The 21,630-nt window shown below is 37.1% G+C and overlaps 1 protein-coding gene across 7 annotated transcripts in view; it reads left to right on the top strand.

Moving 5' to 3' along the window:
- The window catches only part of adcy2b (adenylate cyclase 2b (brain)), a 92,190-nt gene that overhangs the window by 70,019 nt on the left and 541 nt on the right, over nucleotides 1–21,630 (top strand). For 2 of the 7 annotated variants that reach the window (XM_065293632.1, XM_065293619.1), the window contains exons 16-24: nucleotides 9,347–9,484; nucleotides 12,611–12,679; nucleotides 15,217–15,395; nucleotides 17,013–17,097; nucleotides 18,339–18,497; nucleotides 18,587–18,733; nucleotides 18,878–18,985; nucleotides 19,094–19,208; nucleotides 21,492–21,616. In XM_065293632.1, coding sequence (XP_065149704.1) covers nucleotides 9,347–9,484; nucleotides 12,611–12,679; nucleotides 15,217–15,395; nucleotides 17,013–17,097; nucleotides 18,339–18,497; nucleotides 18,587–18,733; nucleotides 18,878–18,985; nucleotides 19,094–19,208; nucleotides 21,492–21,616 — 1,125 coding nt within the window. Of the gene's footprint in view, nucleotides 1–9,346; nucleotides 9,485–12,610; nucleotides 12,680–15,216; nucleotides 15,396–17,012; nucleotides 17,098–18,338; nucleotides 18,498–18,586; nucleotides 18,734–18,877; nucleotides 18,986–19,093; nucleotides 19,209–21,433; nucleotides 21,617–21,630 lie in introns of those variants that run through there. The other 5 variants (XM_065293617.1, XM_065293610.1, XR_010545576.1 and 2 more) reach the window with 4 other exon arrangements.

Genomic DNA, 21,630 nt, shown 5'->3' with positions numbered 1-21,630 from the left:
AGAAGTGGTTGGTTTTGAGAGTATTGTATCTGCTTCCCGGATGAACAGTGCTATTGTGGTGTTTCTGGATAGCATTGAAAAAGTTAACTTAGCCGTAGCTAGCGGCATTGTGATTAATGAAACTTTCACTCCGGTTGTGCCTCTCGCGCAACCGGCAAAAAGAGTAACTTTGTCAAATGTGCCCCCATTTATTAAGGACGAGATTTTGGAAAGGGAACTGTCAAGGCATGGAAAGATAATGTCAAAAATGAAAAAAGTTCCGTTAAGATGTACTTCTCCCCGTTTAAAGCATGTTGTGTCGTTCCGGAGGCATGTTTACATGATTCTGAATAACGTAAATGAAGAACTGAATTTAGTTATGAAGTTCAAAGTGGATGGTTTTAACTATGTTATTTTTGCGACATCTGGCATTATAAGATGCTTTGGTTGTGGGAGAGAGGGACACATTATCAGAGCTTGTCCAGAGAAGGCAATGCAAACAGTGAACGTAGCATTGAATGTTGAGGGTGATGAAGCACAAAAGTCTGAAAATGTACCTATTGGGGAAAAGATTTGTGTTGTTGATGCATTGACAATGGAGGCAAGTACTAGTGTTAATGAGAATGTAAATGCACAATCGTCTGAAAATGTACCCGTTGTGGAACAGATTTGTGTTGTTGATGCAATTATAATGGAGGCAAGTACTAGTTGTAATGAGAATGTAAACACTACTATGAATACACATTTAAATGCTATCGAAAATGAAAAACAGAATGTCGTAGCAGAGAAAGAAAGTGTAGTTGATGTAGTAGAATCCGGTGAAGAAGATGTAGACATGGCAGAAGAGGAAAAAAAATGTAAAACTCCTGCACTAAAAAGAAAGACAAGCAATAAAGGTAGAAAGAAAAAAGTGAAAAAAACTACTGATAGTAAGATGGAAGTTGAAGCTCATTCTGACAGTAGTGGTGCTGATGAATCAGTACATGGAAGTGAGAGTGAGTCTTCGGATTCTATAAAATCTACTGCAGTAAGAAGGTCAGAGAGAACTGCTTACACCCTAGATAAAATAAAACTTTTTTTACAGACTACTAAAGGTATGAAAGGGGTAAAAGTAGAGGAGTTTTTCCCTGATAGACAAAAATTCTTGGACTCTGCTCAAATATTGATGAGAGAGATAGGTGATGGTGGTTTTACGGATCAAGAGAGATTTCGGTTAAAGAAAATAGTGCATAAAATCAAACTAAATATGCTCAATGAGGAATTTGAAGTGGTATGATTCCTTTATCTTTCTGATGTTTTGGTTTCTTGGTTATTGGTTCGTTTGGACATATCTTTTTACTATAATGACTGAAATTAAAGTGGGTACTTTAAATCTAAATGGTGCAAGAGACGTTCATAAAAGAACAAAGCTCTTTCAATTAATTAGAGAAAAAAAAATTGATGTTATGTTAGCACAGGAAACTCATAGCGACTGTGTTAATGAAATAGAATGGAGAAGGGAATGGGAAGGACACATTTTACTGAGTCATAAGAGTAATGTTAGTGGAGGGGTAGCAATACTATTTCAGAAAAATTTTATTCCAATATCATGTCAAGTTGAAAATGTTGTAGAAGGACAACTTATGATTGTAAAAGCAAAGTTTGAAAACATGACGTTGGTGTTTATAAATATTTATGCCCCTACTATAGGAACAAATAGAGTGGTGTTTTTAAATGAAATTAATACAGTACTGTCGAATTGTAATGTTGAAGATTATGTGTTCATGGGTGGGGACTTTAACTGCACTGAAAATCATAGTTTAGATAGGAACCACCTAGAGCCACATATGGCTTCTCAGAAAACTATGAAAAAGATTATTAATACACATGATTTGTGTGATATTTGGAGGGTTTTTCATGGAAATGAAAGACAATACACATGGGTGCAGATAAGAGAAGGTTTCATTTCTTCAGCAAGACTTGATAGATTTTACATTATCAGACATCATTTGAATATTGTTAAAAAATGTGACATCACACCTGCTGGTTTTACTGATCATTGTATGGTTGTTTTTAATTGTTTTATTGCTAATGTAAAATTGAGAAGTGCCTATTGGCATTTTAATGCGTCTCTTCTTGAAGATGTGTTTTTTAAAGATGTTTTTTGCTATTTTTGGAAATCTTTTACGGTTGAAAAAATGTCTTTTGTTTCAATTCAACAATGGTGGGATTGTGGCAAGGTCAAGATACAGCAACTGTGCCAACAATATACACTTAATGTATCCCGGGATATTGCCAAGACATTAGAAGGATTAGAAACTGAAGTGTTAAAGTTACAAAATCTTTTAGAGCCTACAAAAAACCAGAAATTGGCTGAAGTTTTTAGAAATAAAAAAAGAGTGATGAATGACCTGTTAGGAATCCAGGCACAAGGAGCATTGGTTCGCTCAAGGTTTCAGAATGTCGTGCAAATGGATTCCCCAACTAAATATTTTTTTAATCTGGAGAAAAAAAAATGGTCAGAGTCGCCATTTTCATACTCTTTTGTCAGAGGACGGGCATGAACTTACAGATATGTGTGATATCAGGAAACGGGCTAGATCCTTTTATTCTAACCTGTATAAGTGTGAATATAATGAAGAGTGTGAGGTAGAAAAAACCTTTAATGAAAAATTGCCCCAAGTATCTAAGGGTGCAAATAATAAGCTAAAGAAACCTCTGTCTAAGGAGGAGCTTTTTAAAGCTTTAATGAGTATGGAAAATGGAAAAGCACCCGGGATCGACGGCCTACCTGTAGAGTTTTACAAAAAATTCTGGAATATTTTAGGAGATGACCTGTTGGCAATATTCAATGAAAGTTTAACAGAAGGCTTTTTGCCAATGAGCTGTAAAAGAGCCATAATCACACTTTTGCCAAAGAAGGGAGATTTAAAAGAGATAAAGAATTGGCGACCAGTTTCATTATTATGTACAGATTTTAAAATACTTTCGAAGACTCTGGCAAGTAGAGTAAGAGAAGTGATTGGAGAAGTAATCCATGAAGATCAAACGTACTGTATACCTAACAGATCCATATTGGATAATGTTCACTTGATCAAAAGTGTTATAGATGTTTCAAATCTGATAGGAATAGATACTTGTTTAATTTCTTTGGATCAAGAAAAAGCGTTTGACAGAGTGGAACACCTTTATCTTTGGAATGTATTGAAAGGATTTGGTGTTGATAAAAATTTTATTGGCATGATCAAAGTTTTATACCGGGATATTGAAAGTGTACTAAAGGTTAATGGTGGTTTAAGTGCACCTTTTAAGATAACACGTGGGATTAGACAAGGTTGTGCTTTATCAGGCATGTTGTATGCGTTGTCCATTGAACCTCTCTTAATTAAAATAAGAGATATGGTTGAAGGTTGGAATTTCCCTTCACTAAAAAAGCCAATCAAGTTGTCTGCGTATGCAGATGATGTGGTTATTTTAATAAATGGTCAAAAGGACTTGTGTCTTTTAAAATCTATTCTCAAGGATTTTAATCTAATTTCATCTGCGAGAGTGAATTGGAAGAAAAGTGAAGCGGTGGCTTTTGGAAAGTGGGGAAAATGGATTTCCTAAATTGCCTGATGGACTTTCATGGAATAAGAAAGGTTTTAAATACCTTGGAGTGTACTTGGGCAATGATGAAATGTTACAAAAGAACTGGGATGATGTGCTTGAAAAGATACAAGGGCGGCTTGAGAAGTGGAAATGGCTCCTTCCAAAGATATCATATAAAGGAAGAGTTTTAATAATAAACAACTTGGTGGCAGCTGCACTTTGGCATCGCTTGGCGTGCGTTGATCCTCCTGCTGGATTACTTGGAAAATTGCAGTCTATCATGGTTAAGTTCTTTTGGGACAATCTGCATTGGATACCACAGGGTGTACTCTTTCTTCAAAAAGAGGAAGGAGGACAAGGACTAGTACATCTAGCGAGTAGAGGTGCAACGTTTCGCTTCCAATATATTCAAAGATACTTAACCGGGACCAATAAATCTTGTCTGGAGAGATGTAACTAGTGCCATCCTAAAACAAGCTGGTGGATTGGGACTGGACTTTACTTTGTTCCTAATGGATTGTAACAAAGTGCCGGTTAATAGACTACCTCCTTTTTATAAAGGTCTTTTTAAAGTTTGGGGCTTTTTTAAGAAACAAAGTTTGGACTCTGATAGCTCACTTTTTTGGCTTCTAAAAGAGCCGTTATTATTTGGAGCCCGGTTTGATGTATCATGTGAATCCATGCCTGGCATAACCCATGTGTTAAGAGATAAAAAGGTGGTGGAACTCAAACAGATAATGAAGGTTGGTGGAGAGGACTTCAATAACATTAAAGAAGTAGCTACACTTTTGGGAATGTGGTCATATCGGAAAGTCAGCATGTTTATGGACTTGATCAAACAGAGACTAAGTGTTGAAGAAAGAATGCTTTTAAAGAAGTACTGTTGTGAAAAAACTCAACCTGAACCTTTTTATCGTCTTACTGATATGAATATTGTACCTGATTTTCAAGGACTTTCTGGACCTTTACTAAATTTAAAAGGACTAGAGGAGTTAACACTATATAATGTGAAAGGAAAACAGTTGTATAAATGTTTTGTTAAGGTGTTAAACAAAAAGGTGTTACATGGGAAAATGGGAAATGTGTGGCAAAATAATTTGAGTGTTGAAGAAGATGATAAGCCAAGTTGGAGAGTGTTGTATAAACCACCATTAACCAAAAAAGTAGGAGATATACAATGGAAGATTTTACATGGTGCAGTTGCTGTGAATGCCTTTGTTTCAGTTATTAATCCGAATGTACAGAGTGGTTGTCCTTTTTGTAATATTAGAGAAACTGTTTTTCATTGTTTTTTGGAATGTAATCGGCTTGGAGCATTATTTGAAGTTCTTAAGGTTTTGTTTTTAAGTTTTGGAGAAGTGTTTTCATCAGTGGGTTTTATTTTTGGACCAAAATACACTTTCTCGATTAGAAAGAAAAGTCAACTATTGAACTTTTTAATAGGACAGGCTAAACTTGCAATCTATGTTAGTAGGAAGAACCAAATTGATGGAAAAGTAGGGCAGGAAGCCTTGTTGCTGTTTAAAAGATTTGTAAAATCAAGAGATTCTGATTGACTATAATTTTTATAAACAAATGAACAACTACGAAACTTTTATTGAACAGTGGTGTTACGAAGAAGCTCTTTGCACAGTGATGGAAGATGTTTTTAGTATTTTCAATAATTCTTGGATAAGGATTTTATGATGATGTAGAGCTCTTTTGCATACAGTAAATGATATGTGTCTTTGTAATGAAAATGTTGGGAGATGTTACTGTTTTTGTCTTTTGCATAGGGACTGAGGAAAATTAAAGTCCTTTTAAAAATCAAAAATCTCTCTCTCTCTCTCCTCTCCTCTCTCCTCTCTCTCTCATCTCTCTCTCTCCTCCTTCTCTCTCTCTCTCTCTCTCTCTCTCTCTCTCTCTCTCCTCTCTCTCTCCTCTCTCTCCTCTCTCTCTCTCTCTCTCTCTCTCTCTCTCTCTCTCTCTCTCTCTCTCTCTCTCTCTCTCTCTCTCTCTCTCTCTCTCTCTCTCTCTCTCTCTCTCTCTCTCTCTCTCTCTCGTTTTTTGATTTTGAGGTTAAATGTGAGTCAAGGGCGTAACTTTGGAGTGAGAAGTGGAGGACACAACATGGGGGAAAATGTTTTCGATTTAAATCCCATTTGCTGCATTTACATACATTTAGGTACTATAGACCCTTTTACAGCTCACGTGATCAAATAGCCTGCGCGCGCATTTGGGCAACGGAAGAAGTGTTATTCCCCATTGGTTATACAGTGGTAGCAACTCAGAACGTTTATTAAAACGGTTTCCCAGCATCAAATTGTCTGGTTGTTGCGTTTGGTTGCTCAAATATAATATACTAATATACGTATATATGTATCTGGCAACTTTATTTTTGGCCATCTGCTAACGTCTTCTATCCACTCCACTATAGTACACGGATCTGGTAGCTGTGTTGAAAATGTTGATAAAGTCAATTTTTTTTAAATAACTTACCGTTTGTGTTGCTTCACTGCTGATTCTTACGATACTTCCGTTGCCTAAATGCGCGCGCATACGCTGCCACGTCATCATTGTGTACAAACAGTAAAAGGGTCTATGGTGATACAAATTCCAGGAACTAATTAAGTTAATTATATTGATAAAATCTGCCAAAAATAATAATAGGCTACTGTATAAGAAAAAGATGTCTTTCTTTACTGTTTAATAGGGGCTGATCGCCAAGACTTGAGAGAATAATTTTATAAAAAGTTATGATCATATGGAATCTAACATTAAACATCAGACACTTGCACATCGACACAGGCAGACTCTCTGTCCTGCGCTTCTCCGACGTGTGGTTAAAAATATAATAACAAACTATTTTGACAGTGGTGGGGACATGAACAGGATTTTGAAGTATGGGGGGCATGCCTCCCCTGTCCCCAATGGAAATTACTTCCATGGTAGACTTTATACAAGTAATTTCAGCAAAGTATAACCAAGGTAACCTGTTATTTTTTGATGGCGTGACCTTCTGAGCATTTGAAATGTGCGTACCATCCAAACAGCTCACTTTGTCCCCAATCTGCCAATTAACAATGAGGTCTTGGTTGAAGATGCAGTGTTTATCATGGTAAAAAGAGGACACATTAAATAGCAAAGACCTAAAAAACCTTGTTTCATTTTTGTCTCTGATAAAAACATCTTGACTGATGATATATTTTGCTGGGTTCATGGTCTATTTTTCTCACTGGATGGCTGTAAACCCTCTGCGGGTCCCTGCAGGTTTGGGGACCGTGGATGTGAAGGGTTATTTTTGAAAGCTCTGTGGTGGTTTGTGTTACTTTTATAGTAGGCCACTAACAACCATCGTTGTGAGTGTCATGAATGCTTATGTCATACTTCGGTATAGCGTCTCTATAACACACGTTAATGAAATGTACAACCCCAAATCAGAAATAGTTGTGACACTGTAGAAATTGCGAGTAAAAAAGGAATGGAATAATTTACTAATCTCATAAACTTATATTTTATTCACAATAGAATATAGATAACATATCAAATGTTGAAAGTGAGACATTTTAAGATGTCATGCCAAATATTGGCTCATGAGAGCTACAGATTCCAAAAAAAGTTGGGACGGATAGCAATAAGAGGCCGGACAATTTAAATGTAGATATAAGGAACAGCTTAAGGACTAATATGCAACTTATTAGGTCAATTGGCAACATGATTGGGTATAAAATAGCCTGTCAAAGTGGCAGTGTCTCTCAGAAGTCAATATGGGCAGAGAATCACCAATTCCCCCAATGCTGCGGAAAAAAATAGTTTTCTGAGTTTCTCAGAGAAAAATTGCAGAGTTTGAATTTATCATCATCTACAGTGCATAATATCATCCAAAGATTCAGAGAATCTGGAACAATCTCAGTGCGTAAGGGTCAAGACCGGAAAACCATACCGGATGCCTGTGATCTTCGGGCTCTTGGACGGCACTGCATCACATACAGGAATGCTACTGTAATGGAAATCACAACATGGGCTAAGGAATACTTCCAGAAAACATTGTCGGTGAACACAATCCACCGTGCCATTCGCCGTTGCCGGCTAAAACTCTATAGGTTAAAAAAGAAGCCATATCTAAACATGATCCAGAAGTGCAGGCGTTTTCTCTGGGCTCATTTAAAATAGACTTTGGCAAAGTGGAAAACTGTTCTGTGGTCCAACGAATCAAAATTTGAAGTTCTTTTTGGAAAACTGGGACGCCATTTCATCCGGACTAAAGAGGACAATGAGAACCCAAATTGTTATTAGCGCTCATTTCAGAAACCTGCATCTCTGATGGTTTGGGGTTGCATGACTGCGTGTGGCATGGGCAGTTTACACATCTGGAAAGGCACCATCAATGCTGAAAGCTTTATTCAAGTTTTAGAGCAACATATGCTCCCATTCAGACGTCGTCTCTTTCAGGGAAAACCTTGCATTTTCCAACATGACAATGCCAGACCACATACTGCATCAATTATAACATCAAGACTGCGTAGAAGAAGGATCTGAGTACTGAAATGTCCAGCCTGCAGTCCAGATCTTTCAGCCATAGAAAATATTTGGCGCATCATAAAGAGGAAGATGCAACAAAGAAGACCTCAGACAGTTGAGCAACTAGAAGCCTGTTTTAGACAAGAACGGGTCAATTTTACTATTCCTAAACATTGGTCCTCCTCCAGCTGTTCCTTATATGTACATTTAACCTTTCCGGCCTCTTATTGCTACCTGTCCCAACTTTTTGGGAATGTGTAGCTTTCGTGAAATCCAAAATGAGCCAATATTTGGCATGACATCTTAAAATATCTTACTTTCAACATTTGATATGTTATCTATATTCTATTGTGAATAAAATATAAGTTTATGAGATTTGTAAATTATTCCATTCCTTTTTTACTCACAATTTTTTTTCTGATTTGGGGTTGTATATCTTGTAATACAATGTAAGTCGCTTTGGATAAAAGCGTCTGCCAAATGCGTAAATGTAATGTAAATGAATGTCTTGTGCTGAGTATTTCTCAGCTTAGTTTCTGCTTTCCTGATGTGAGAGTTTCTATGGTCTTACATAAATGAAAAAGGTGCTGAGGTCATCCCATACAGTAGATGTGCTGTATTTAAATATTGAAAAAGTGTTTGTGTGTAGGTGATGGAACCGACGCATGATTCACTGCTTGTGTAGTTTTACCTTTTACTCCTTTTAGATTTAGGCCTGAAGTGTACTTTTATATGGGGAGGTTGAGTGTTGCTTGTGGTTATTTTCATCCTAACAATGTAGCATTACTGAGCACAAAGTGGGTGACGTGGCATCCATACAGAGTGACACATGGATCAGTACTGCATACAAGCAGAAGTACAATCAGTTTTACAAACAAATGTCAGTCTCTTAAAGGACAGGTTGTAATAAGCTTTTGGCCTCTAGAGGGTGCTTATCCCTAAAACGTTACTGTACGTCATAATAAGCTGCTTGAACAAATGACCTATAGGGGTGTTATTTTTGAAGGACAGTTTCAACTATAAACTCTGTTGCTTAATTTAAAAGTTAAACTTAACTTAAAGCTAAATATTATTAAATGTTTAGATTTACAGTATACTACATTTTTACATTCACACTTGCATTTACAATGCACACTTTAGCATCCAGATCACATTTACTCCATACGAAGCAATGTTTATGAATGTGTCTCTTACTTGTGGATTACTGTCATAACCTTGGGCATCAGGAATAGAAGCCAGTATGCAAATGATGTTAGTGGGAGTTGGAGCTTTTTTCATTTGTCTCTTGTTGCCGTAGCAATGGGGTAAAGCATCCTCCTGCACAATGCCCCGGCTCCCCGGCTCCTCTAAAGTCATCACCAACAAGCCCTGGATAAGACTTGCGCTCACCATGGCAACCACTGCACTTATCCTGGTAATGGCCGTGTTCAACATGGTAAGTATCACTGCCACCTAATACCCGTCCTATCGACTAGATTGGGCTTCATTTGACTGTGATTCAGTCATGATTCATAAGAATCAGTATGACTGTGCATGAGCGTGTTTGATAGGCTCCCTGCTTTCATCATGGGCACTTCATAGGGTTATGTCAATAACGTCAACTGGCTTTATAGCTCACCATTTCAAGGAACTCTTGAGAAATAATGGTAATATCAAAAGTCTTGCTCTTGTTTTTACATGTGCATTTCAATCCCTAAAAATAAGCAATACTGCTATGCAATGTACAGTAAGTTACGCCCATTAAAGGCATAGTTAAAACAAAGATCAAGATGTTATTTTTAATACAAGGCAGGTAGACTTGATAAATCTTAAATAATGCAATAAATGCACTATAAAAGTAGTCCATAAAAATTGTGCAGCCTATTTACAGCCCTCCATAGCAGTTTTTCCCAACTCCTACTTAAACCCAGTAGATTTAGTTAGTATGGATTATGAAGTGCCCTGAACCCAATGAATGTCTGTTTGTCAATAAGAGAAATTAGGTGATTTAGGTTCATGTTAATTGGTTAAGATCTGCTTGGCCTGAGGTGTTAAATCATTAAGGGGTGATTTCCCAGACAGGGATTAACTTAAAGGTGCCATTTGTAATAATTGAGGTAAAAGATTTTTAAAAATTAGTTACACGCATCAAAAAAATGAGAAGAAATAAGGGCAAAGATGTCATTAAAAAAATGACAAGGTATAGTGCTGCAGAAATATAAATCTGAATTAGCATGCTAAATTACTAGCTACAGCCCGACTGGTGTTGTAATACCAGTTTCGACCATGGGAGGCGGTATGCGGGCCACGCACATAACCGCCAGCCAAACTGCAATACACGAATAAGTGGGAGTACAGCCCTCTACTAGTACCGCTGCGTCCGAAAACTAAGGCAGCTGACTTGTTGATTTAAGATTTATGAATGCAGCTCAGAGAAATGCAATTCGGACAGCCATGGATTCGGACATGCCTTGATGCCTTCCTGCCTTGCAATAGGGGTTTCGGACGTATTTCAGTTCAGGGAAGAGAGCGGAAGAATGGCTAAAGCAAGAGACATTTACCACTATGTTACCACAAACATTTGCTGCAGGGAACAACGCGCTCGGAATCACAAATAAAATATGATAAATAAAGTAACCCAACCAGAGTAAATACTGGCACTGCTTTTCATCGCTGGAGACAACTAATGGACATGAAAGAAATGAGGTTCGACTCCGAAATGACAACTTTTCTTTTCGATTGGTAAGTAAGATGCTGTTAGTATTTCGCTAGAAGTTCACTTATAATAGGCATTGCCATAACCTATGCTCAGCTTGTACATGAACTACGGCTTTGTGCAGTAAATGTGGCTCCATCTGAAAGCAGCTGATGGCGATTCACTTTTAATCAAGAAACCGGCTTCACTGACGAGAAGCGCAATGACTATCGCATGCAAATTATTGCGCATCCTTAGCTGTTAACGTTTAATAGTTAGCTCTACCCACGGATCCGATCCGGTTTTCACCCGTTATCTACCAAGCTGATGCTAAAATGTAACATTAGCTAAGAAGCTTGAAATGTCTTCGATTATAATGAACACCAAATGGACGCACGAAACGTAGCGGAAAACATTGCAATTTTAATGAGACAGAATGTTTTTTTTTGTGACTAATGATAACTTAGTTGCTAATGTAAATCAAACTTGATATATGCTGCTGAATTTGCAGCTGCTAAATTAAAATAGACCAACTCACTTTTCTGGAGGTATACTGCCCCCGTCTGTTTGGCGTGTGGAGTATGAATTGATTTTTTTTTGGGCGGACATGTTAAATGGTCCCTTTAAGACAGGACTAGACCTTAGTTTAATTAGAAAATATAACTAGTTTTAAAGGGCCCATGTCTTTTTAAAGATGTAAAAAAAATCTTTGGTGTCCCCAGAGCACACATGTGAAGTTTTAGCTCAAAATACCATATAGATAATTTATTATAGCATGTACAAATTGTCACTTTGTAGGTGTGAGCAAAAATGTGCCGTTTTGGGTATGTCCTGTAAAATGCAAATGAGTGGATGAAATTCAAACACTGATCACAATGATGTTGGTTTGTTGATATTGAAACTCAATCTCTCTGCACTAAATGGCTGTGCCGTGGTTGGATTGTGCGGATTATGGGGCGGTATTATTATAATAAGATCCCCTTATGACATCATAAGGAGAGCCAAATTTCAATCACCTAATTTTGTAAGTGCTTGCAGAGGATGGTTTACCAAAACTAAGATACTGGGTTGATCTTTTTCACATTTTTTAGGTTAATAGAAGCACTGGGAACCCAATTATAGCACTTAAACATGGAAAAAGTCAGATTTTCATGCCATGCCCCCTTTACTGTAACAAACATGCCTTACTAAAACATTACTTACATGCATTCTGATGCAAAAAAAGAGCACTGATGTATTTTTAGATATGTCAGTGCAAGTTGTTTTCAGTTTGGAAAGCTCTTACATTAATTTTAGTCTAGGATTAGTCTAATCCCTGTCCGGTAAACCATCCCTTTATGTTGATACCGTGTGTGTGTGTGTGTGTGTGTGTGTGTGTGTGTGTGTGTGTGTGTGTGTGTGTGTGTGTGTGTGTGTGTGTGTGTGTGTGTGTGCTGGTTTAGATCATCATGACCTTTCAGCCGTCCCAGAAGCAAACTTGAAATGCCCTGGTTCTGTCTTAGTTTGTAGATCAATTATTCAATATGGTGCCCCAAAAAGTTACATTGTCCTCAAAAAGTATTTGGACATTGAAAAATGTGTGAACAAGTTCTATTAAAAGTGAGTTGCTGGCCAAATTTAACAGGGTCACATTTCTCAGCATCTTAAAAATCTTTGCATCTTTTTAAATAGTCAAAAGAGAGTCTTTTCTGCTTTTCTAATCTGCTTCAACCCTACTGATTACTATATGTAGCTTAATTTGTTGCTAAATTTAACTCAACACTTGGGTAAAAAATATGTAATGAATTTTTGTGATGCATATTAATTATAAAATGCACCTGATGTAAGAATGCATGTTTTTGTTGTAATGCTCTACATTTTGTTTTTCTCCATCTGTTGTGTTTTAAGTTCTTCATGGGCGATGACATAACGCCACTTAACGACAGCAGCTCTCCAAACAACAAGTTCTACCTGCCAGTAAGTTAATATCCAGCTGGTTGAAATCTCAAAATAGGTCACAAATACAACATTTCACAAAGGGAAGCAATGTATAGTTGCAACACAGTATTTTATAACTGGAAGATGTGTCCCACCAGCATCACCACAGCAGTGTAGCATTAAGAACAGCGTCATGCTTAAATACATTACATTTCTACCCATTTCTAACAAGATTGTGGAGAAAAACATAACTGAGAATGAATTCCTGGAACTGGTTAGAAAACAAGTGTCTGTTTTAGATAAAAGCATGGTTTCTTAGAAACATCAATAACCAATGTCCATAACCCATCAGTGAAAACCTTAGGGGTCTTGTGGAGTCTGCTGACATTTTTACAAGCAAGTTCATTGTTTGTTCAGAGTTCTCAATGGAGCTCAATAAGAGCAATTTTAAGGGACCTTGGATATATTTTAAACCTTCTTTTTTTACTTGAGGATTTTGAAAACAGTACTCAATAAAGTGATATAGATTATGAACCTACACTCCTAAAATGCTGGATTATTTTCAATGTCAAAAAGGGATGAGCCCTTTGTGTTGTAACTGAATCTATGCAGGGTTGCTTCAATAAAAAGAGTTGCTAAGTTGTTTTGACCCATTGTTGGGTCAAATATAAAAAAATCTGGGTTAATTTAACCCAACCTTCGTCCCCTTTTGACCCAACGCTGGTTTCAAAATAACCCAGCATTTTTTTTTTCATGTGAGTAATTATATAATTGCAGGTACTTTTGATTTTCACAGTCATTATTTGTTCTGCTTTTTTAAATGGTTATATTTTTAAAATAATTGACCACGTTTATGCACCCTCATCTTTATCCTTATAATAGGATTTTGGCAATATTGAGATTATACTTTACCTCATGTAAACACAGTATTTCAATAAAAATAATACGATTAAGCTTATAATCGCAGTAAGTATAATCGTGTTTAAACAGGTGGCGAATGCTGTTTTTAATCGCAGTATCCCTACTGGAAAAACCAGCTGACCACCAGCTAAACCAGCATGGGAATTATGCTTGTTTTTCCAGCAGGGATGTGTCCATGTTAACGCTTTAATCACATTTATACCGCACTAACGGTACATTCACACGGGGCAATAAACGCTTGGCGGAAGGCTTGTCTGAAGTGTGGCCAGCAGCCAATCACAGTGGCCACAATACATGCTCCGGTCTTCCATAAACGTAATTGGCTGGCTCTGCCTAGGTTATTTGCACAAGGCGATCTGATTGGCTAACGCACGCGTTGCTGCTTGAAAAGTTGGGAAATGTTCAACTTCTGCCACAAGCAACGGCAGTGATGCGGTGAAGACAAATCCACAATTTAATTCGGCAACACGTGACGTCACCCATTGAAAGTAAATGGGAAGCGTTAACGCTTACGCCCCGTGTGAATGTACCGTTACTAAAGTGTGTGTTTTAGTCACACACCTTTAGCGCAAATTCATTTTAAGCTAGACATTAGGAAGTTTTCCCTGAACTCTGTCAACATGACTCGCTGTCAGCAGTCTGCCTTCATCCAGAAACAGCTCAAATGAAATTACAGCAAACCTGTCATAATATTTCTGTCTTCAGCACGGCACAGAATAATGAAATTCATCCATGAGAACGTGTTTGTCACTTTTACGAAACTAAATTGAAACATTGTGTGAATGTGTGAATTATAAGAAAATAAAAACTGCATGTAAACAGGAGTAAAGTCATGGAAACGTCTTACTGCCATTAACTCCTTACTCTGATTATTAAAAATAATTGCATTATTGGTGTACATGTAAACGTAGTCAGTGTCATGGATCACAAGATGTTACAGGCCTTAACATTATTATATTTTCTGTAAAAAGTGTCTAACATAGCCTAAAATCAGTATGTAAAAGAACTGTCATCTAAAGAAACACACACACGACTGTCAACACTGTTACTCTACCTTGTTAACAAAGTTTAACAGTAACAGATTTGACTAATTCGGACAACAGGAAATTATAATTTTCAACTATACTAGACACTTTTTACAGGAAATATTATACTTTTATGGCCTATTACAGTGGTTCTCAAACTTTTTCAGTTTGCGGCCCCTTTTGTGTACGGTACATTTATTAAATTATACAAAGTAGTCCTGTTGCTTAGTAGCCTTATTTTTTTTAAGGTTTAATTACACAAAATTCATGATAAATGACTGTATTTTATAAAATTTCATAAAACTTGGGTGCCCTGGCACCATCCCGTGGCCCCCAGTTTAAGAACCACTGGCCTATAACATCTTGTGATCCATGATAACCAGTACCTAATCATTAAAATAATGAAAAATATAATCATTTAAAAAAGCTGAACAAATCACTTTGATTATGATTGTACCAGCAGTTACACAACTGCTATATTAAGATTTTTAATTAAATACAAACCTGTATTTTGAGAGACCAACTCTATTATATAATTTGCAGTTAGTTATGTCTTTATTGGAAAGATAGTTGGGATTTTCTATTTGCTTTTGGCCCTGTAAATGTGATTGGCTGTCTCTGCCCCAACAGTACTTCATCTACAGCTGCATTCTGGGATTGATCTCATGCTCTGTGTTCCTGAGGATAAACTATGAGCTGAAGATGGTCATCATGACTGCTGCTGTAGTGGCTTATAATATCATCATTCTTCAGACTCATGCCCCAATACTGGACCATTACAGCATGGCGCTCTACAATAGCACACGACGGTATTAGACTTCTATAAATATTCAAATGCATATATTCTTATGCACACACATAATGAATGAATGGAGGGATAAAAAAAGAATTGTGCACATAGATGCAGTTGGAAATTTTGGAACTTTTGTTAAAGCAACACTATGTAGTTTCCATGTAAAAATGACTTACAGCTCCCCCATGTGGTTGAAAAGCGCAACAGTGCCTGGTATCAGACACTCTTTTGCAGGCAGGGGGAGGGGCGGGGCTGTGTTTCCTACCCTCCACGGCCACTTTCAGAGTGTGCTTGTAGCAGCTAGGAGGTTGCTCAGGTTGCAGCAACAGTACAATTTGTCCAGTTAAAAGTTGTTCTATCACTGAAATAATTTTAGAGACATTATTTAAAGGTAAAAAAACTACATAGTGTTGCTTTAAAGGCATCAAAGATCTTACAGATCTTACAGAAGATTTTGGGTCACAGCAATTAACAGTGGCCAAATTTGACCACATGGGTTTTCCCAGGTTAAACTGAATCAGTCAGTTCCAGTGTTCAGATTTAGGGGTCCGGGGTGGTCCCCCATTGAGGGTCCCCCTATAAAGCACAAAAATATAAAGCAGAGGGGTCACCTGGTTTAAAAAAAAATTAAAATACTACATTAATTTAAAATTGTCGTGCTGCGCTGCCACAAAGGGATACTGTCCATTATTTGTCCCAATTTCACAATAAACCAATGCAAAAGATTTCTGTCTGAAATAAATGTAAACTCTAGAGCGCCTCACGCTGATTTTTTGGAGGAATTGACAGATTGATAGATTTAGAATTGAGTTAGGGGCTTTTAACTTTTTCCCTGCCATTGACGAGTTATCTCGTCAATTAAGAGAAAACATTTATATTGAAGAACTTTTATTTTAATCTGCAATACCGCAATTATCCACTTGTTGGTGCACTTATCATATTTATTAAAAAAAAACTGAAGCCAGAAAGTTATTTACTTTGTATGTTTTCATAATCATTCTGAATCTGATCTCTAACAAAATTCTTTCACAAAAATGCAATTATTTCTGCTTTTTGCTCAAAAATTAGTATTTTTAAAGAAAAACAACCATATTTAGTAGTTTATAAGCAGAGAAAAAAATATAGGTAGGATGAAAGGTTTTTCCCCGTTTTGTTTGTTTGTTGATATATTTGTATGTTTATATATTTTTAGAAGAAAATTTACCTGGAAGGCATTTTGTGAAACTTTTGTGAAAATCACAAAAAATGCTGGCGGGGAATGAGTTAAAAAAATTCTTCTTTGCTTTGATTTAAACGTTGATCCAAAAAATAAAAAAGGTTGATCCAGGATCACATCCTACTTTGTGAAATCAAAGCAACCCTGTAATGACGGGGGGCGGGGGGTGGCTTAGTTGGGGACCCCCATAATCTTTGATATAATTCGAACACAGGTCAGTTCCTAAAATCTTACAATTCATTTTATTCTGCTATTTTATCGCCTTCTCTCTTGTTATTTTCTGCTTTGGTTATTTTTGTTTGTGTCTCAATAAAATTCCTAAAAGTCATAAAATTAAGAGACGAGCTCTACGCAAGCTATACTTTTCATCTCTGGTTTTGTCTCTGATTTAGATTTTTCTATTTCTCTTTTTTTTAGACCAGGTGTCCTTAAAGATTTGAAGACCATGGGCTCTGTATCATTGTTCATTTTCTTCATCACTTTGCTTGTGTTGGCGAGGCAGGTGAGTCTTTCAAGTGCACATTAATATGGTTATCAAATCTTTGTGCTGTGAGTTGAAGTTTTTTCTGAAGAAGTGTCTAAATCTTCTCTCCCATAAAGCTCTCAGCTCTTATTTGCCTAACACATTAGCACATATTTAAAGTACATAATGATGTATCACACGCAATGTGTTGGTTCTCGCTTAGAATAAGATGTACTATGTGAAATTTTTACTTTTTTTATTTAAAGGGATAGTTCACCCAAACATGAAAGTCATGTCATTATTTACTCACCCTTAAGTTGTTTCAAATCTGTATATTTTTTATTCTACTGAACACAAAGGAAGATATAGAATGTTCGTAACCAAACAGATCCTGGGGCACCATTCACTTTCATAGTATTATTTTTTCCTGCTATTGAAATCAATGGTGCCCCAGATCTGTTTTGTTACAAACATTCATCAAAATATGTAATTCATACAGTGTAATTCATACAGGTTTGAAACAACTTGAAACAATGATGACAGACTTTTAATTTTTAATTTAAAGTTTATAATTGGATATTATATAATCTAATGTAATGGATACTTCTAGACAATGTTGTAGACAGTAAATGCAATGACAAAAGAGGATTATGCAATTTCCGCAAATTGTTGTGCCATATACAAATGTTCTCCCAGTAGGTTTAGTAAGGCGTCTAACTGCATACAAGTATTCTGTAACATTTGGCAGTGTGGATATTTCTTCCCTCATAATGTAAAGGGTTCAAAACATGGCATTATAAGAAATAACATATAATCTCAGCACAGAATATAGGAAATTGCATGTTTTTCAGCCTTCTGCATGCAGGTCGACTGGGTCAGACTTCATTATGTGCTTTTAAGGGACTGTTTGTCCTCAGATAATAGCTCCGTCTGATGAACTTTGTACTTGACATGCACACTCATAATGAGAGATAAACAATAAGCAAAAACGAATGACTCTTAACATACCTTTCAAAGTACCAATTTCTCTGATTTGGAAAATCTGTTTCCATGACGAATGCCTGCTCAAACACAAAGATGCCATACTGAGAAAATTGAAGTAATTTATATTAATCAATTATCATTTTTTCATAGTGACAGCCAGTTTTTCTGAAACAAACCATAAATACATACAGTACTGTCCTTGTGTGCATTTAATTCTGCTTCTTCTTTGTCATCTTGAAAGCCACGTGAGGTGATCAAATGTGTACCATCTCTTTACTTCTGTCCTCTTGTAACAGAATGAATATTACTGTAGGTTAGACTTCCTCTGGAGGAACAAGTTTAAGAAGGAGTGCGAGGAGATCGAGACCATGGAGAACCTGAACCGGGTGCTTTTGGAGAACGTTCTACCCGCTCACGTGGCTGAACATTTCTTGGGTCGTAACTGGAAGAATGAGGTGAGACTGTCAGTCTTTGAACTTATTTTTGAGCTTCCTTTGTCGTAGCTAATTTGTCATCTTTATGCTTTACTGTGTATATTCAACAGGACCTCTACCACCAGTCATACGATCTGGTGTGCGTCATGTTCGCCTCTATCCCAGATTTCAAGGAATTTTACACAGAATCAGACGTTAATAAGGAGGGTTTGGAGTGTCTCCGACTCCTCAATGAGATCATAGCAGATTTTGATGAGGTACCTTAAACATTCATATTCTGTAGATGTTGATTTTTGTTTCATTAAATCAGAGTTTTTAAAGGCAGGGTGACATATTACAAGTCTTAAGTTCAAGTAATGACTTTGACTCTATAATCACAATTACACCCTTGTACCTCAAAGTTGCTGTCTAAACCCAAATTCAGTGGTGTGGAGAAGATCAAAACCATTGGAAGCACATATATGGCTGCCACCGGGCTGAACGTGACCCCTGGACCAGAATATGCATATGTAAATCTGTCTTAAATCATTATTCTCATATTGACAACATGTGCTGCTGGATTGAATCAATTCAGAAACGTCCAAGTGAAATGATAGTTTACTGTACTTATTTTAAAGGATCATGACCGGCAGTATATGCACATTGGAACAATGGTAGAGTTTGCATTTGCTTTGGTGGGGAAGCTTGACGTCATCAACAAGCATTCCTTTAATGACTTCAGATTGCGAGTGGGTAAGCATTGCTTTACATTTAAGCATTTGGCAAATGCTTTTATCCAAAGTGACTTAGGGTGTGTTTAAGATATACAGTACACTATCAGCTCAACCCCATGACCTCTACCAGTTATTGCTCTCTCATTTGTTAGTCACTTTGGATAAAAGCATCTGCTGAGGAAATAATTGTAAATGGAAGTGTAGCTATAAGCACTCTGTATGGGCCGTTCACACTATGACGATAACTATCTGTGTGTCTCAATTAGTTCCCTAGCTCCCAAGGTCGTAAATCACTATAAACTGTGTACACGGGCATTGGTATAAGGACAATGGCTCACTATACATCAAGACACTTTACTTATTTTCTGGTGACGTGACTATTAAAATACGCTGTGAGACGTCACCTCTGATATTTATTAGAAACACGCAGAAACAACATCACTCTTGACTCTCTATCTTAAATGAATATGCAAATTAGTCCCAGCGTCTACTCTTTTGCATCACCTTGGACCATATATATAGATATAAATAGATTCAACAATTGTCCATTTCAAGTCTGGTTTCACACAATGCACACGTAAACTGTGTTTGCAGCTCGGACCATAGATATAAAAATGCAAATTAGTCCCGCCTCCACTGTTTTGCCTGCAAAAGTTCGGCATTTTTAAGTCTGTTTTCATGGGTTGCACACGTGAACTGCGCGTTTGCAGCTCAGACCATAGATATAAATATTCAAATTATTCCCCGTCTCCACTCTTCCGCACCACCTCGGACCAAATATATATATATATGTAAGTAGATGCCACATTCAACAGTTTCAAGTCCAGTTTTACACGTTGCATACGTGAACTGTGCATTGGCAGCACGACCATAAATATAAAAATGTGAATTAGTCCCCGCCCCCACTATTTTGCATCACCTCAGACCATAGATATATACTTTATGTAAATAGATGCAACAATTGGCCGTTTCAAGTCTGGTTTCACACGATGAACGCGTGAACTGCGCGTTTGCAGCGCAGACCATAGATATAAATATGCAAATTAGTCCCTGTCTCCACTCTTTCGCACCCCCTCGGACCAAAGATATATATGTAAGTAGATGCCACATCCGACAGTTTCAAGTCCAGTTTTACATCTTGCATACGTAAACTGTGCATTTGCAGCTCAACCATAGATATAAAAATGTGAATTAGTTCCGCCCCCACTATTTTGCAGCACCTCAGACCAAAGATATATGTAAGTAGATGCCACATTCGACAGTTTCAAGTCGGTTTCACATGATTCATTCGTGAACTATGTGTTTTCAGCTCGGACCCTAGATGTAAATATGCAAATTAGCCCCCACCTCCACTATTTTGCACCACCTCGGACCATAGATATACACATCGAATATTAGATATATATGTAAGTAGATGCCACATATATATATTTATACCATGGTCTGTTTAAATACTCGATTCTGATTGGCTGGAAGGTGTGCATTAAAACCATTTAATGCACAGGTAGTTCCAGTCAGTTTGATTACAGTTAGAAATTAATCTGCTACTATAAACATTGGTAACCATAGTAACACAGTTACTCTTGTAGAGAGAGAGAGAGAGAGAGAGAGAGAGAGACATAAGTGCGTCTCTCTTTAAAGTGTGCAGGTTTTATTTCAGCACTACTTTATTTAAAGCGGATGGAGTGCGAGCCTTAACTTAAGAAAATGACCGTAATTTTTACCCGTCTGATAGAAAATCACACTGTTAACATTAATTACAGCTTTAACTTGGCAAATAACCAAGGTATAAGCGGGATAATCCACGGCTAGCCATGCATTAAAGGGTTTTAATGCACTTCGCAGAGACAACCACCCTCCGCTACGCGTCGGGTGGTTCTTCGCCTCTACGTCGTGCATTAAAACCCTTTAATGCATGGCTAGCCGTGGATTATCCCTTACATATATATATATATATATATATATATATATATATATATATATATATATATATCAGTGTCCTGACTACTGAACACAGAAGCTGATTGAGATGCACCCTATAACAATAACTATGAACACCGTACACTAATGTAGTATTATATTAACAATAATATTATGTTAAATCTAAATGTACGTACTGCAGAGTTAACCAGTCCCATAAATAGAGGTAGATGACCTGCTTCTGCTTTACTTGTTTAATGCCAAACATGATTTATTATAGTGTGAACGGTCCTTAATACTGTTATCACTTGCTAATTATGGCAGATTCTCTAAACAATCTGTGGGTGGAAACATTGAGGAAGTTTCCTGCCTCTCTTATCAGGAATAAACCACGGGCCGGTAATCGCGGGTGTAATTGGAGCGCAAAAACCGCAGTATGATATCTGGGGTAACACTGTAAACGTGGCCAGTCGAATGGAAAGCACAGGAGTACTGGGGAAGATACAGGTAGCTCCTTCTGA

Source organism: Paramisgurnus dabryanus, chromosome 19, assembly GCF_030506205.2.
Source record: "Paramisgurnus dabryanus chromosome 19, PD_genome_1.1, whole genome shotgun sequence".
Classification (NCBI taxonomy): Eukaryota; Metazoa; Chordata; class Actinopteri; order Cypriniformes; family Cobitidae; genus Paramisgurnus; species Paramisgurnus dabryanus.
The sequence above is the reverse complement of the archived record's forward strand: the minus strand, read 5'-3'. Positions and strand labels throughout refer to the sequence as shown.